Consider the following 15561-nt stretch of genomic DNA (forward strand, 5'->3'; position numbering starts at 1 on the left):
TGAGCCCCACTGTTTCCCTGTCCTCCCCACCTTCTCCATATCTGTGCCTGCGTGGCGTTAGTCTTTCTCTTGTGTCACCCCTGTTTCCCCTCCAGGTTATGGCCTGGTGCAGGAGGAGCTGCTGTCCCCGGCCTCCATGCAGTACAGCTTGCCCTCTCCACTGGGTGTGGAGCCCTACTGGCAGGAAGTATCCAGCCTTGAGTGTGCCCCCATCGCTACAACAGAGGAAGACACATTAATGGAGATGTCGGATGTTCAGGTTTGGCCAGCGGGGGTCAGCCCGTCACTTGTTACAGTGGAGGACTCATCACTGGAGGGCAGCAGTCGGGCTGATGACTCTGAGGGTGCCACACTCTCCCTTCCCTGCAGCTTGGGGCGCCCAGGCAGTGAAGCCAGTGGGGCCAGTGGCTCCATCATGGAGCTGGAAGAGGAGGAGGAGGAGGAGGAGGAGGAAGGGGAGGTTGAGGAGGAGGAGGTGCCACAGGAGCCAGCAAGTGCACTGGCAGAAAGGGACAGGGTGAGGGCCAGTGGTGCCGTTCCAAAGGTCAACTTAAATGGCCAGCTGGGAGGTCAGAGGTCAGATATGAGGAGAGGGGAGGCCCTTGCAGCAAGAGGTGGAGCAAAAGGAGGAGGTGTAGAGCTGGGTTCAGTGGAAGGGATTTCTGTTGTTGCAGGCCAGCAGGTATATGCCCAGAGGTGTGAGATGTCGGGTATGAGTCAGGCTGCAGAGCACAACGGAGACAACCGGTAAGTCATCTCCAACACAGTCAGCCCTCCACTGTGCGTTGTTTTCCCCTGTCACCCCATATCATTTGGCTTTGTTCTTTCACTGCCTTCATATCCAGGGTGCTGGGCAGTGGAGCATTTCAACCCTACTTATCAGACAAGGACACCCTGCAGGGCTGGGTTGGCTCGGTGTCATCAGGACGTGACGGCAGCGTGCCAGGCTTGCTTGTGGCTCAGGAGGCTCTGCTGACTCCGGTGTGTGACACGGGTTACTCTCATGTGCTGCGTGGGCACCTCCTGCAGGGCACACAGCCCTTTGACAAGGGGCTGAGCTACCAGGAGGCTGGCCAACATACTTGGGAGCAGGAGCAGAGGCGGGTCCAGGTCAGGTTGCTACGCCGACCACCCGCTGTTCCCTGCGCCTGGAGGGGGAACATCATTGTCCATCCCTTTTAACTTTTTTTGAACGATCACCTGGAAAAACAGATTTTTTTTTTCACAACCATTGACATCAAAATTAATCATTTTGATAAAGTCACAGAACCATAATAAAATGTGTTGTGTGGTGCAACACATGGGCAAGATCTAACACTACACATGACTTTTAATCTTAATTTTAATCACATTGCAGATAATTTATTCTTAACTATATAAATATAAGGTCTGTGAATTGCAATTTATTTGCACAATGTCTTATTTTTGAACAGAGAGAGGAGAAAGGGGACTATGCTGCTGAGGCGCAGTTTGTTGATGAACATGGAAACACGCTCACTAGAAAGGTGAATGACCTGTACTTTCATCATTAACTGAGTCATATTCAACACTGTAAACTCAAGCAGACACCGTTTCACTGTGAATCACTGGCGTAGCCTGGTGCAAAGAATGGGGAATTAGCTACAGCCACCAAACAACTGTTGGATAAAAGTATTTAGTAGTTATCTGCAGGGGCAAGATAGTTTTTTTTTTTTTTTCAAAATGAAAAATTGCATTAACAAAACATGCACCTTGGTATTAAAATATGTGGTAGAGTGTATAGTTCTACAAAATGAGTGTTGGCAGACTCTTGATAATGAGCAAGGCATTATGTTACTGAAATCTTTGAGAAGTCGCTTTCCTGAGCATAATTGACTGGCTGATTACTGAAACAGTGGCAGTAGGTTAACGCTGGCACTGCAGCCAGCAGGTGGACAGAGAAGTTGGTTTCCTGCTCTGGTTACATATAGAGCCTTCAGCAGTTAACTGGTCCAAGTGTTGTTACCTTCCCTCCTCCCTCCCTCCTTGCTCCAGGTGGGGGTGGATGTGAGAAAGGGTGCTCATTCAGTGCAGCGCACCAGTCTGCGGAGAGTTAAACACTGAAATACACATACTACAATATCCTCCAAAAGGTATGGGACACGCAATAAGCACTTGTGCATCCCAGTGCTTGGATAGATGGCGCTATAATACAATGCACTCTGTTAGTGCCTCTGATATGCTGCTCTGTTCTATTTATTAAAATTAAAACTGTAGATTTCTCATTCACTACACCAAGCCAAAGTGGTTTAGCCTGTGTTTTGTGTCTTAATGGCATCTCTCTGTTTTCTAGGACCGAAAACCCACTGCCAAACCATCTGCCACCAAAACAAAACCAGACCGCAGAGGAAAATGAGCAAAGGAGCAGACAGAAGTGCAATCTACAAAATGACAAACAAATAATCATCCTCCATGTGTGACCATGGAGCACCACAAAAGAAAAGAAGAGGAGAAAAAGAAGAGCTCAACTTGTAGTTTTATAACATTTGTACAGAAAAATATGAACCAGACTACAGCATGTTGATTCTTTTTTTACAAAAAACATAAATGTCAGTAAAACAACCAAGAAAAAAAAAAGAAACAAAAAGTGCTTCCTGTGAACTGTAATCGCATGATGACTGCTGGTGCATGTTCTTTGACCTTTTGAACTGTCATTATCTGCAAAATGAAGGGGTACAAGATACGGGACTGGCCCACATATGGGTCACAGGCCATTTTAAGGACCTTTCCCCCCAAACTGGAGTGGTTTGTGTCAGCAAGTTGACTCCAATAACACTACAGCCAAAAAAGTCCCTCGATTGGATGGTTCTGTATACAGCTAAGCTTCTGCTGAGCCTACCAATGCTTCTTTCACTGGACCCTTTCCTCTAATATTCTCAATGTGATATATGCACTCTATTCTATGTGAATATTTGTCGGTGTGTGTATGTGTGCGTGTATTCTTCTCTACCGCATGTGTTTCTTGCTTCTGGCTTGGCACTGAGCCCTGCCCCATGATTGGCTTATTGCCCCTGTGATGTCACAGCGTGCTCAGTGCTAGAATGAGAAAGCCGCTGTGCTCCCTCGCTCGTGCGTGTCTGCGTGTGCTGACGTCTTTTCCTTTGTGGATGAAGCTTGCTTCTTGTTATTTGTTTATTTGCGACCTGTCCACCTCCGTTTTAAGCATTGTTTGACATTGGTAGGGAGATGAATCTCTTTGACCCCTCATGTTTTCGGAAGAAACGTGTTTTTCAGACAACAGGAATGTTTTCTTTGGAAAAGGGTTTTGGCTGCTTGATTGCGTTGTGCAGCAGGTCTACAACACAGTGATTGATATTTTCCTCCCTCTTGACCTTTTAGGCCTTCTCATTTCTCCCAGTAGCACACATCATCTTGATCCACAATATTAATCAGTAGCCTCAGTCAATATGCAGTAAAATCACAGGCCTCTTCATCAGCATGTATTAGTCTTCAGCCTAACATTTAAAACTTTGTATGCTCCCTTGTTTATCTGTTTGTAACAGCTGTAGCCTCACTATCAAATGTTGGTTCGTTCATTTGAGACAAAGTGAATGAAGAGGAGACGGCTTGGAAGATCTGATTCATATGAGGATTCGGAGGATTTCTAGCAAGAGTGTAAAATAGCAGCATGCTACAACGTGGTGGTACATGGTTGTACAACTGTGCAACTGTGCAGTGAGGACAGACAGGTAGCACTGTGATTGTCTTATAAACACTGACCCCAGACTCGTGAACTGTGAAAACACAAACATTCATAAATACACCACAAGACAAAAGCACACCCATAAATCCATAGACATACACATAATAAGAAACGCACTACATATTTAAGTAGTTATTGCCTGGTCAGAGTGTCTGATAGTTTTGGAAGATTACCACAGCAATAAAACTGAAGGAGAACACTGAAGATGGAAGCCATGGTTGTGTACGTCTGCATAAGGGATTTGGAGACTAAAAGGCATAAATGACTGCACTCAGTGAAGACGGAAACTCCATCCCGACGAACAGCATTGATGTTTGGAACTGGTCAACTGACTGGTTCCTTCACCCCTAATGTGAATGAGTCAGAGAGAACATGTTGATGCAGATGACTCAGCTGTAGCAACGTGGGACTGTTGAGGCCTGAGAGGGATTCTTTTTTTTTCAGCACTTAACGTAGCAAAATATAAACCACGATATGTTAACTTAAAAGATGAACACCTACTGTATTAAGAAGTCTGCTGCTGCTGCTGTAAGGTGGAACCCACCTAAGTCCATTTTCCTTTTCTGAGTAATGAGTTGTATTTGTTAGTGTTTTACACTTTTCAAAAATCCACTGGCGTGTTTGTAAACACCTGTTCTCTTACTTCATGCAGAATCATGATGGCAGCACTCTTGATGGGGGTCATATCATAGTAGCACACATTTCCTGAACGTCACACCACAATATTTATCCCATAAGTACTGTAACTGCTACTGTAGCCTGAATGAGTGAGACACTAACTAAATAAATACATTAGTTAAGATCACACAAACACATATTTTTCATGCCCAGTCCATGCATGAGAGCCTCATTCGATATATAGCACATGTTTCTTACATATCATGTTTTCCACTGTTCCTCCACTCAGGTTTTCAGTTCTGCTCGGTCAGAATCAAAAAGTTTTTGTTTTTAACTTCTGAGTCCTTCTCTCAAAGACGAGTGCGGGACACAAAGCGAGTGCTTCAGAACAGAACTTTTGGCTCTGGGGCTGTTTGTGGTGGGATGGAGAAGAAGGGGGATTGTTTTGGTGAATGCACAGTATAAAGGAGAATTGCTTTTGTTTAGAAATATTGTAAATGTGTGTGTGTGTTTGCTTTCACATAAGACCAAAAAGGACATAGAGTATTGAGTGTGTGGTCAGTAACCACATCTCTTAACATTGTATGGGAAACTTTGTGTGGAGAACCCTCCTTTCTGCTGCTCAGCTCCTGGAGCAGCAAAGGGACCACTGGTACCTCTGTTGATTGTGTTATTCATTTTACCAGTGATGACCAAAAATGTTAAACTTGACATTTTTTTCTGGCAACCCTCAATTAGTTTGTATGTGAAATTGGATCTAAAGTGTACATTAGTTTTTCTTTATAATTGTGGAGTACGTATTTCCCATGTGGAACCTACCCATGATTAAAGATTAACAGGAGATTAAGAATAAACAGGATGTGATGCAGAAGACAAAAAAACAAAAAAACAAAACATGGGCATGGGCATGACAGTATTAAGCATACGGTTTGTTTCAGTACACAAATTGTTTTTCTTGATTATTCCTGATTAAGTTGCCACCAACTTGATAGCCACCACTAACATTGGTCAGGCTTTCAAAGTTGTAATTGAACAGTTATCCAAAAAATTAACAGAGCTGAAAACAAAGGTTTTTAGTGACCAGGTGGACTGGGTGTGTGTATGTATATGGGTTCCTGGCCGTATTATTTCTGAGGCCATGAGTCCAAAGCTCTGGTGTCCACTCTGCACTACGATAACTGTAACTCCACCTCATTTCTCTTGTATGGATTGTGTGTCTGTGAGTGTGCATGTTTGATGATGCTTGGTCGTAAAGCTTGTTGGATTAGGGGGAGAAGAGGGTTTTTACCGGGCATGACTTGAGAGGACGTGTAACCTACAACGATGTATTTTAAAAAGAGTATTGTACAATTTTAACTGTTGCAAAGAATAGAGATCACCTATACTCCTTTAGAATGGATACATGACAATGTATACGCAATATCATATTACTCTATCCTAAGGAATGCAACTGAGCACATGCACAAAAAAAGATGTTTTTATGAAAATATATGTATAAATATATGACAAAATATATTTAATTAGAATGCTATGCACCCTCCGAGTTGTTATGGATGTTCTTTAAGCATTATGTAGACTAGGCCTTCACCCACATCATGGGGAATGTAGAGGCTTTGTAGCTATTTGATCACTTGTTTTCTTTTCTTTTGTATTGTCCTGGAGAGAGGAGGAAGAAACGTGAATATGTATACAAGCTTTTCAGTCAGACTCAAGATATGTATAGATCATCTTACCCTGTACACCAGCTCAGACATTTACAAGAAATAATAAACAAAGATGTGACATACACGTTGTGTTTTGTTTTGTGATGTAAATTCATATGCACAGTGGAATTGTATACAGTATGTATTTTAATTGTTTTTTTATTTATCAGTTAGGCTTTATTTTATAGGTCTATGGTATTTTAGTACTACGTTTCCTGTAAAGACCTGTGTAAATTGTACCTTAATGCGACGTTTACGGAGGAGTTTTCTTGAAAGAACTACAATTTTACGCATAGTGACGCCCCTTGCTTTCAGCCAATCACAGCTCCCCTCTCCACGTGTTGTTTTTGAAGGAAGTCACGGGGTTGTTTTGGAGCCGTGCAGAACACGTGGCGACGCAAAGTAACTTTACTGTGCTTTGACTGTAGCGTCTTACACACTGAAAGCGACACGATAAACAACCTTTTCCTCCCCCGTCGTTCGCTCCGGTGTTTTTTTTTTTTTGAGAGATGTCAGCGGGAGGTCAGACCAGCCGTAGCCGTGAAATCCCAGCCATCAGACGCGTCGCCATCCACGATGCTGCTCACATGCCCCAGGACTACTCCACTACTCCTGGAGGGACTTTGTTCAGCACCACGCCAGGAGGTAACGATGGGCTAAGTTGTGTCGGGGGCAGAAAGGTAGAAAGTGAGACTGGGGACCGCGGTAGTGAGGGTCGTGAACCACATATAAAGAGAGACCTGCATGGGATTTAAGAAGACCAGAACAAACACCTTTTTATTCGTGCACCACAGTTAGAAAAGTCTCTTTTGCCCTTTTGAAAGCCAAGCTTGAGACCTTGTCCACAGGCATGTTTTCTTTGTTAATGTTTGATAGTGTTAGTGCTTTGGGCAGTTTGAGAGCAGCTCTTTGCACCCAGACCTCATAGACCTTTCACTGGACATGCAATTGCTTTACTTCTTGCACTTTACAGACGTTTTACTGCATATTTATAGTTTGATTCACTATTTGCCTGCATGTTTTTTTCTTTTTTCTGTCTACTTGTTTCTGTCAAATACAACAGCATTAAGAATGCACTGCATAAACGTTTTCAGTTGGTAAATATCAACATGCTTTAATGTAATCTTTTTCACATTAGCTTTATGCTGATCTTTTTCTTCATGACTGTCTGTAGAGGAGCCACTTTATAGACAAGTGCAATATCATCAATTATCTTCTTTTCAATATAGGGTTCTATTGACTTTGTTGGTTGCATAATCCCACTCTGATTCTTCTTGTTGCACAAACTTTAAAAATAAGGATACATTCATCAGCTTTGATACCAGTCACTTATGGATTCTAAATTCTTATTTACACAATCAACAACTGTATGGTCAAATACAGGACTCAGTCGTGTGTTATTTATAGGCTTGTTATTACAGCATGCTGTTCTTGCACTGTAGCAACATGTTTACTAGAGGTGGGTTTCACTAGGTCCCAGTGGTTAGTTAAGATGAGGAGTGGGAGCTGATTTTGTTTGAACAAAACTGTGAGCACATACCAGAGAGTCAGTCTCATTGTCCTGTTTATATTTATTCTGCATTTTACTCAGCCGTCTACAAGCTTGAGACCTTGGGAAACCTACAGTGTGGTGATAAAAGCGGCTGTGGGAAAAGTTGATGCAAGAGCACATGTCCATTATAACTGATACTGTGGTCTGTAACCTCTGGGTAACCTGGTGGATTTTAATTTATCTTGTTTAAATTTATTCCAATTTGCATTTTCACCTACAGTGGTTACAACTGTTTAATGTAAGATTTTTTGCCATTTTTTCCCTCCTTTTCAACAGCTATATGTGTTCAATGTTTTAAACACATATAGCTTTACGTTTAGCTTATCTCATATGAACACAGCTGTTGTCAAATACTTCTCCCTTACTCTGTCAGTCTATGGCGGCTGTAGCTCAAATGGTAAAGGCAGTCGTCCACAGACCACAGGTCAGTGGTTTGATCCCCGCCCCTGTCTCTGGGCAAGACACTGAACCCCTAACAGCCCATTCCCCTCCCCAGCTGTGCAGTGCCAGTCCCGGCAGAAATTGGGTCAGGAAGGGCATCTGGCGTAAAAACTGCCAAATCAACATGAGGACAATGATCTGCTGTGGCGACCCTGAACTCATGGGATAAGCCGAAAGGACAAAAAAAATACTGTATGGATAAATAGTTAACTTCAGTTTGTTTTCCTGTAGGGACCAGAATTATCTACGACCGGAAATTTCTCCTGCAGTGTAGGACATCACCTCTGACTCGTACGCCTCCCAACCTGCCCGACATCCCAGGAGTTACCAGGCCGCTCGACCCCAATGACGCCATCGACACAAACCAGCCCGAACAGGCACCTAACAATAACACTGAGCAAAGCGCAGGTAAAATGTCTCTGTATTTTTAAAATTTGACGACAGAGGAGAAATGCAATTCTCCGTGAAATTCACCTGCAATGTCTTTTTATTTTTTCAGGAGAAGATGCTCAGTTTGAAATGGACATTTGAGAAAAGTCAGCAACAACGATAAAAGTAATTTCTGTGTAAAGAAATGGGATAAGAGAAATATACATTGTTGTTAGCAATTTTGTTGTACTCCTGTAAAATAACTGGTGCATAAAAGGGTTTTTTTCACCTTGATATTACTTGACTTTATATGACCTGTGACACATTTGACAAGCAAGTCAAAATTTGGATCACATTAAACCATCACTATTTTTACTAATTTCTTGACTTTAAAAACTTATCCTTACCAGTTCATTTAAAATGCTTTTTGGTCACTTGGTGGCAGCAGAGAGAAACTGTACCGTGACGTAGTCATCACCTTGTTAGCAAACTTTTGCTTATGCAAACATGTGGAGCAGCATTATCTTCAGCCCGGGGTCATGTTTCTGGTCACTTGGTGAATGTAAATCCAGTATTAACTCTCCTTTTAAGTTTGCTTCGTTAGATGCTTATATTTTCCCATTGTTCACAAGCTATTTGCTAATTTTGTCTGACTGCTGCTTGGTGCTGGACAGGTAGTGTACGGTGGGTTTTTATAGTACTGCAAAAACCAAAAAGGGGGGAGGCATAAGACTTGATAAACTAAAAAAAGCTGTTGGTTAAAATATGCTCACATTTTGTAGCGCACATACCCACCATGAGGTCCTTACAGAGAAACTGCAGCTTTTCAGTTTTGTTTTTTTCCTCTTTAGCTTGAAAGTTTCTTTCTTGTAAATATAAAATTATTGTTAAAAAAAAAATTAAAGGATGGGTTCACAAGTCTGTCTAAAGCCACCAGATGCCTGTATTTTAGTGACTAGCAAGAGAACAACGGGTGTTACGTATGCTGTCCTTTGCTCATTTAGGATTGTCAGTGAGACACGCTCTGTTTTCACTTTTAAGTTTAATGCAGATGTTATTGATTTTCTAAATTACCCCTTTGCTTTTCCTGGAGAAACAGGTCAAAAATATCTGCTGTCTGTGACATTGTCATTGTACAGGTATATGATCACAAATCTTAAAACGTTACTCTTCTGTGAACGTGTAATAAAAACCATCACATACCTTGTTCATTGCAGGACATAATTTATTGTAAAACTTTTCAAAGCAAATATAGAAATGAGTCAATGTGACCCAAACATTGCAAGAAAGGTAAAGCGCTAACACCATTTTGACATTTGTCATTTCAACAAAGCCTGTGGTACAGTCTCCCGTAGTGCTATAGTCAGTGACCCTGTTCAACTTTTGTCTGCATCTCACTGGATCAGTCATCACCATAATGAATCTTTATAATATTAGGCTTCACTTGATCCACTAACAATTCTAGCCAGATGTTAGGTTACATTTACACAAATTACAACACACTGTAATGCCTCATTTTATACAGTTTATCCAAAATTTAGACTACAGCGTCCATAGTATAGTATAATGTAACTCTTTTTTTGTGGCTTGCATCACAGCAGCATGGCTTGTAAAAGTGCCCGTGGACATGGTTCCAGTTTGTACAATTGAGTAGCCTACAATTTTGAAGCTTTCCTTCTCAGTGGCATCCACACTCCTCCGCCACCATGTTGTCGTGATTCCTCATGACCAACTTCCCGTTCTCGTAGTACAACATGGAAAGGGGTGAGAGGCGTGTGGGTACACAGGAAGGACACGGCACCTTGTCTGGGTTGTGAAGATTTGTTAGGCTCTGGAGAAAGAGAAGCAGATAATTGATTAGAAAAACTGCTCAAACTGAGTATTAATTTATAATCACTTGGTATACATTGCTGCGGCAAATACTACAATAACAGAAACTAGTAGTTCGTTTCAGTCTTACCTGCATGTATGCATGGTTAGTTGGGTTGAAGTTCTCATCTACAGGTCTAGGACAGCTCCCATCACACCGATAAGCATTGTACCGTTTGGGATAGACAATCCACTCACTCCAGCCGATCTTCTCAAAGTCCACCCACATGTCCACCTTCTTGCAGAGATGACCCTTCTTCACTTCCTCTGTGGGCTTGTTAATAGAAGCGGCTATAGACACGCCTTGCCTTTGCTGCTCCTGGTGCCTCCTGGCCCTGCTTTTCCTCATCCAGGAGTTTGAGCCAGCTGTCGCTCCCTCCCTATCTAGGCTGACGTACTTGGAGTGTTCTGCGGTGTGGATGAGTGTTGGCATTTGCTGGCCGTATAGATTCTTCCTCGAGAAGACTACCATCATGACCCTTTCCGCTGTAGGGTGGTGGACTCCCTCCTGCTCCTGCTGTCCCTTCTCTCTCACCTCAGTCTCATTCCCCTCCATCCTCTGTGTGGAGTTTTCCTTCTGCAGCCAGCGAAGGAGAATCTCTGTCATGTTGAACACCCTCCAGGAGGAACGGGAGGCAAACGAACTGGGATTAGCTTTCAGGCGCCCTATGAACACTCTGTTCTCTGGGCAGTGGCTGCCCAAGCACCTCCTATGGGAGTGGTAGATGTTCACTAAGGCTAGAGAGGACTCTGTAAAAGCAGGCAGCTGGATGCGAAGTTCAGCCAACTGGATGTTGTCGCTTGCAGACATAGAAGACATGTCAATGGTGATGGACCACCTCTTGCCAACCTGATGACAGGCTGAAAGAAATCAAGATAAAGGAAACTGGTTAGCATTATTTGATTGAACCACACACTGGGAAATGCTAAAGTGCTAAAACACATTTATCACTCACATTTTGATCCAACACACATGTTTACAATAAATTAAGTCAGAGAGTAAACCTACTCCCCTGGATTGTTTTAAGACTAGCATGTTGCCTAAAATCAAAAGATTTTTTTCCTCTAAAAATGAACACTTACATTTAGCGACTAGGCTGATCACAGAGTCTGAGTCGTGCAGACCAGTGTCCTCCAGCCTGGTCGAGCTCATTCTGTCGGCCACAGTCTTCGCCTGGTCCTCGGTCAGCATGGTATTGTAGAGCTGCATCATGTAGAGGGGCAACCCGCTGCTCTCTTGCCGTTTCCGTGACCGTCTGGAGCTTCCGGTGAGCAATGGGCTAGTGTGCGTCCCGGGGAAAGGTGATACGGAGAGACCTAGGACCAGATCCACCAGAAGCACAAGCGGAAAAGAGAAATGGACAGCTAGTCCCTTCATATTTCCCAGATGTAGTGCTGACTCTTCCACAGATGGACTCCAAATGCTCCATGTTAGATGCTGAGGCAAGGTTTTATAATCACACGCCCCTCTGCTGACCCCCTTTGAAGAGATCTGTCAGGCCGCTGCCGGCAGGAGGGCGTGCGAGCGCTCAGTCACTTCAGTGTGATTAGGTCGTTCTATATCGAAACCAATTTGTTATTGTAGTGGGAAGGCGTGAGAATTGTCATGTTGTTTTGTATATTAAAGATCCCTTTGATAAAGCCATGACGATATTAGTTAAGGAGATTAGGAGCAAATGTGCACTGATTAATGGGGAAACATAACGGGAGTTAATCAGAAATTAGTGAGTCTCGTTTGTAGGGGCGGGGGTAGATTAAGGCCAATATTTCACATAATCCTTGGAGTATTTTAAACGTAGGCTTTTAAAAATCTATAAATAACAAGACAATCTATAAATAGCCAGTGTCCAAACCATAACTAAATTTATTTTTAGAAAATGAAATACCGATGATGTTTTTCATTTCTTTTACCGATATCAAAGCTGATATAAATTAGGAACGAAAGTCAAATGACAGAAATCATGATTAAAAGACATCCATTAAACAACTTATGTAAAGAATTTTTTTTATTCAAGAACACACAATATTTCTTGCACATTCAGCTGGTACAAATGTTCGTTCATCATCATAAGTGCTCAAGTATAAAAATTGTATAATGTACAGGGATGACGTCACGTAGCCCACTGAACGCAGGACATTCATAAAACAAACTGCAGACTTGACTTCAAAAGAAGAAAAAGCACCTAAAGGTGAGCTCCAAAGCTTTTTGATGAGTATTATGCGTGAAAAAATTAGAAACATATGAAATTTGGAACTAGTATTCAATTTTTATTTTTGTTCCTTTTCGTTCTTTTTGTTCTTTTACAGTGACATCAAAACAAAGCGTTGTAGATCTAAGTTTAAATGTAAAGGTCATTGTTATGCTAAGTCGAGAAAATTTGACTTCACTAAACACGCGTCTTATTATATGCTTTTTACTTTGGCCATGTCTGAAATAAAGGACAAAATATTGCCAGTTGCAAAAGTGCACAGTTTATTCTATTAGCTCTTGCAAAACAGATAATGAGCATGAATCAAAACCTCCTGAGTTCGGATAAAGAGACAATATGAAGGACAGGGATTGCGTGTCAGCATCGCGGTTCCCACTTTAATTATTTACCATAGACAATTAAATTATCAAACATGAATGAAGGACCAATTAATGAAATCATATCAATAAAAATAAAACTGTTGTTGTATTGGTACCAGAAGTTGGTAAGACATGCGAAATGACATCACAAAAAAACTTGACGCTGTGAATTTATACTCCAATAATCCGGTCGAAAAAGTGTCCACGCGACACATTTTATATTCACGTTTCATAACCTGGGAAGGAGGCGTCCATCCCCGCTGCGCACCTGCAGCGGCGGGAGCTGATAAACGCGTCTACGCTCACGTGCCGCCGTTCGTCCCGATGAGCCGCCATGAACTTACACCAGCTCGTGTGTTTGATTTGTCTGGCAAGTGTCAGAGTTTTTGGAGGTAATGACAATCTTTTCAAGTCATGTGTGCGGCTTTCCTCAGTTTTCTGTGTGTAGGTGTACCAACAGTTTAATCTTTTGTTTGTTTGTTTTTAACACTCGGGGCTGTTTGGACTTTTGGTTGATACACAAACACGAACGAGGTATCTGCGGTCACATCTCGACCACAGGAGTTTTCAGTTGTGGCACACAGGTGAAGGTCCAGGCCCACAAGTTTCCTCGGAGTTTGAATACCGGTCATTTTTTTTTAGCGATGTGTTTCTGAGCGCGTCTGCAAAACTCTTTATTGCTTTTGCATCACTGGGTTGTCTGCTCATATTTTCCTTTAGTTTTCAAAACGTTCCTTTTGAGAAATGAAGTTGGACCCCTTAGGCCAGACTGAAACAAATGGTCTGATGTACCAGCTTAAGTCTGTGGCCATGTGGTCTAGTGCTCGCCATCATTATTAGCCTGCTACTTGTGCATGTTCGTTTCTTGGCGAACACTCGGAGCCTCTTTGCAAAGTAACTTTTACATCTGTCTTATAAAATAGGCTGTGTAATGTACAAGATGTAAAGCCCCTGCAGACAATGATTTTCATTCATCAAAGCCCCTCACATGTTTGCTAAAGTTTGCTGAAGTACTCCTTTTTCTGGCAATTGACCCATCCCAGTCTGACAGCTTTGCAGTCTCATTCGTGTTTTTGTATTTTTATTAAATATTGTGTGGTTCAGCTCACCATTCCAACAAAGACAGTATTTAATAGTGTTAAATATTATTTATTTCTATTCTGTCATTTCCTGTTATATTTTTTGTTCTATATACCTCATCATTTTCCAAATCACCACATTGCTCCCTAAATTCTTTAATCTTTTATCAAGAAATCTGCTTCTGTCATTTAAAAAGGGTGTAAAGTTCAGACCATTGTCCATTGTTGGCTTTCCCCTTTTTTCTTTTCTTTTTTTTTGATTTTAGGACAGATTTTGGGATGCCACCATGGCCAGTGGCAGTGTGATGATGGAAATTGCATCCCTGATATGTGGAGATGTGATGGAGCTGGAGACTGTCTGGATGGATCAGATGAAATGGCCTGCGCTGGTAGAGTGGATATCCTTCCTTATACTGTAAAGGGATGTTCTTTGCATTTGGTTGTCCTAAATTGTCCACATTAAGGTTACTTAACTTCCTTTGTATTGTTTGTTTACAAGTCTAAACCTCACTTCTTCTAATTCTAATCATTTAACTGAACAAGTGTATTTTAAGTGACTGCTCAAGAACAGTTCAAATGAATGAATGCATGCTAAAGAAAAGTCATGCTAATCACTGTTAGTTTATTCCAAAATTGTGCATAATAAATAAATCACAATGCAGAGATTTTGTGCCCTAACTTTTAGGTAGACTGAAAGTGTACAGAAGACTTTCATGTTTTTGTTTTATTTATTTTTTTGTGCTAAATTAACACTTCTCTTGAGTCCTCCTTCACTTTTTCTCTATTACTTGAAGAAGAGTCACTACTACTGCCATCGTTTCCTTTCACGGTGTCTCCTTTTTGATTTATTTTTCCCTCCAGCTCTACCAGGGTCTCCTGACTGTCCGCCAGGCCAGTTTCCTTGTCTCGATTCTGCTGGCTGTGTCAATGCATCAGCCCGCTGTGATGGACAAAGCCAATGTCCCACTGGATCTGATGAAGAGAACTGTACAGCCATTAAGGGCTGTTTGGACTCAGACTGGACCTGTCGAAACCACATCTGCATTCCCAGAGAACTGCACTGTGATGGACTGAATGACTGCATGGATAACTCTGACGAAGAGGATTGTGGTGAGAAGGCCGTGGCTGAATGCTGTAACACAGGAAACTGAATGTCACTCTGACTTTATAGCATTATAGACTGAAGTATATACAGACGGGTCAAAATGTCAGTCTTAAACATATAACTAAAAACCTGATGACACCATCTCATTCATTGTCAAAAGATGTGAGACTTAACATAGTGTCCCCCAACACAACAGAAGACAATTGCTTTAAGACAAAATGCTGATTGTCTGTCTTCTTACAGATCTGTGTGCAGGGAGTGGCATGCAATGTCCTGAGGGGACATGTTTGTCTGCTGAAGATAGATGTGATGGGCAGGTTCACTGCTCAGATGGCAGTGATGAGCCCTTGACTTGTGGTAAGTTTAAGAAAAATTACATGGATTATAACACTGGAAAATGAAGCCACAAACTAGCCTTGGCAAATGTCATAAAATCAAATGAGTCCTTGAATTTCTGTGGTTCTTAAGTGTTGGTTGATACTGTGCCCCATACAGGTCGTATCTGCTCCGTGAACAATGGTGGCTGTAGCCATGT

The 15561-nt window shown here is 42.0% G+C and overlaps 3 protein-coding genes across 14 annotated transcripts in view; 2 read left to right on the forward strand and 1 right to left on the reverse strand.

The window, feature by feature from the left end:
- The window catches only part of ank1b (ankyrin 1, erythrocytic b), a 73170-nt gene extending 67047 nt beyond the window's left edge, over window positions 1-6123 (forward strand). For 5 of the 12 annotated variants that reach the window (XM_067484284.1, XM_067484279.1, XM_067484283.1 and 2 more), the window contains 5 exons: window positions 96-747; window positions 846-1110; window positions 1434-1505; window positions 2014-2111; window positions 2312-6123. In XM_067484284.1, the coding sequence (XP_067340385.1) occupies window positions 96-747; window positions 846-1110; window positions 1434-1505; window positions 2014-2082 (1058 nt within the window). In that variant the 3' untranslated portion in view covers window positions 2083-2111; window positions 2312-6123. The remainder of the gene's footprint in view (window positions 1-95; window positions 748-845; window positions 1111-1433; window positions 1506-2013; window positions 2112-2311) is intronic. The other 7 variants (XM_067484285.1, XM_067484288.1, XM_067484289.1 and 4 more) reach the window with 4 other exon arrangements.
- A 265-nt stretch (window positions 6124-6388) lies between these two features.
- LOC137103703 (eukaryotic translation initiation factor 4E-binding protein 2-like) lies at window positions 6389-9611 on the forward strand. The gene is made up of 3 exons (XM_067484298.1): window positions 6389-6687; window positions 8267-8443; window positions 8535-9611. The coding sequence occupies exons 1-3, from the start codon at window positions 6552-6554 to the stop codon at window positions 8564-8566; spliced, it is 345 nt and encodes a 114-aa protein (XP_067340399.1). The 5' UTR covers window positions 6389-6551; the 3' UTR covers window positions 8567-9611.
- An 85-nt stretch (window positions 9612-9696) lies between these two features.
- On the reverse strand, window positions 9697-11800 carry LOC137103701 (nodal homolog 2-A-like). Its single transcript, XM_067484296.1, has 3 exons — window positions 11357-11800; window positions 10365-11134; window positions 9697-10235 (listed from the first exon to the last, which is right to left on the reverse strand). Exons 1-3 carry the CDS (start codon window positions 11649-11651, stop codon window positions 10083-10085), a joined length of 1218 nt encoding a protein of 405 aa, XP_067340397.1. The 5' UTR covers window positions 11652-11800; the 3' UTR covers window positions 9697-10082.
- Window positions 11801-15561: the final 3761 nt, after the last annotated feature.

This window comes from Channa argus, chromosome 18 (assembly GCF_033026475.1).
Source record: "Channa argus isolate prfri chromosome 18, Channa argus male v1.0, whole genome shotgun sequence".
NCBI classification, from domain to species: Eukaryota; Metazoa; Chordata; class Actinopteri; order Anabantiformes; family Channidae; genus Channa; species Channa argus.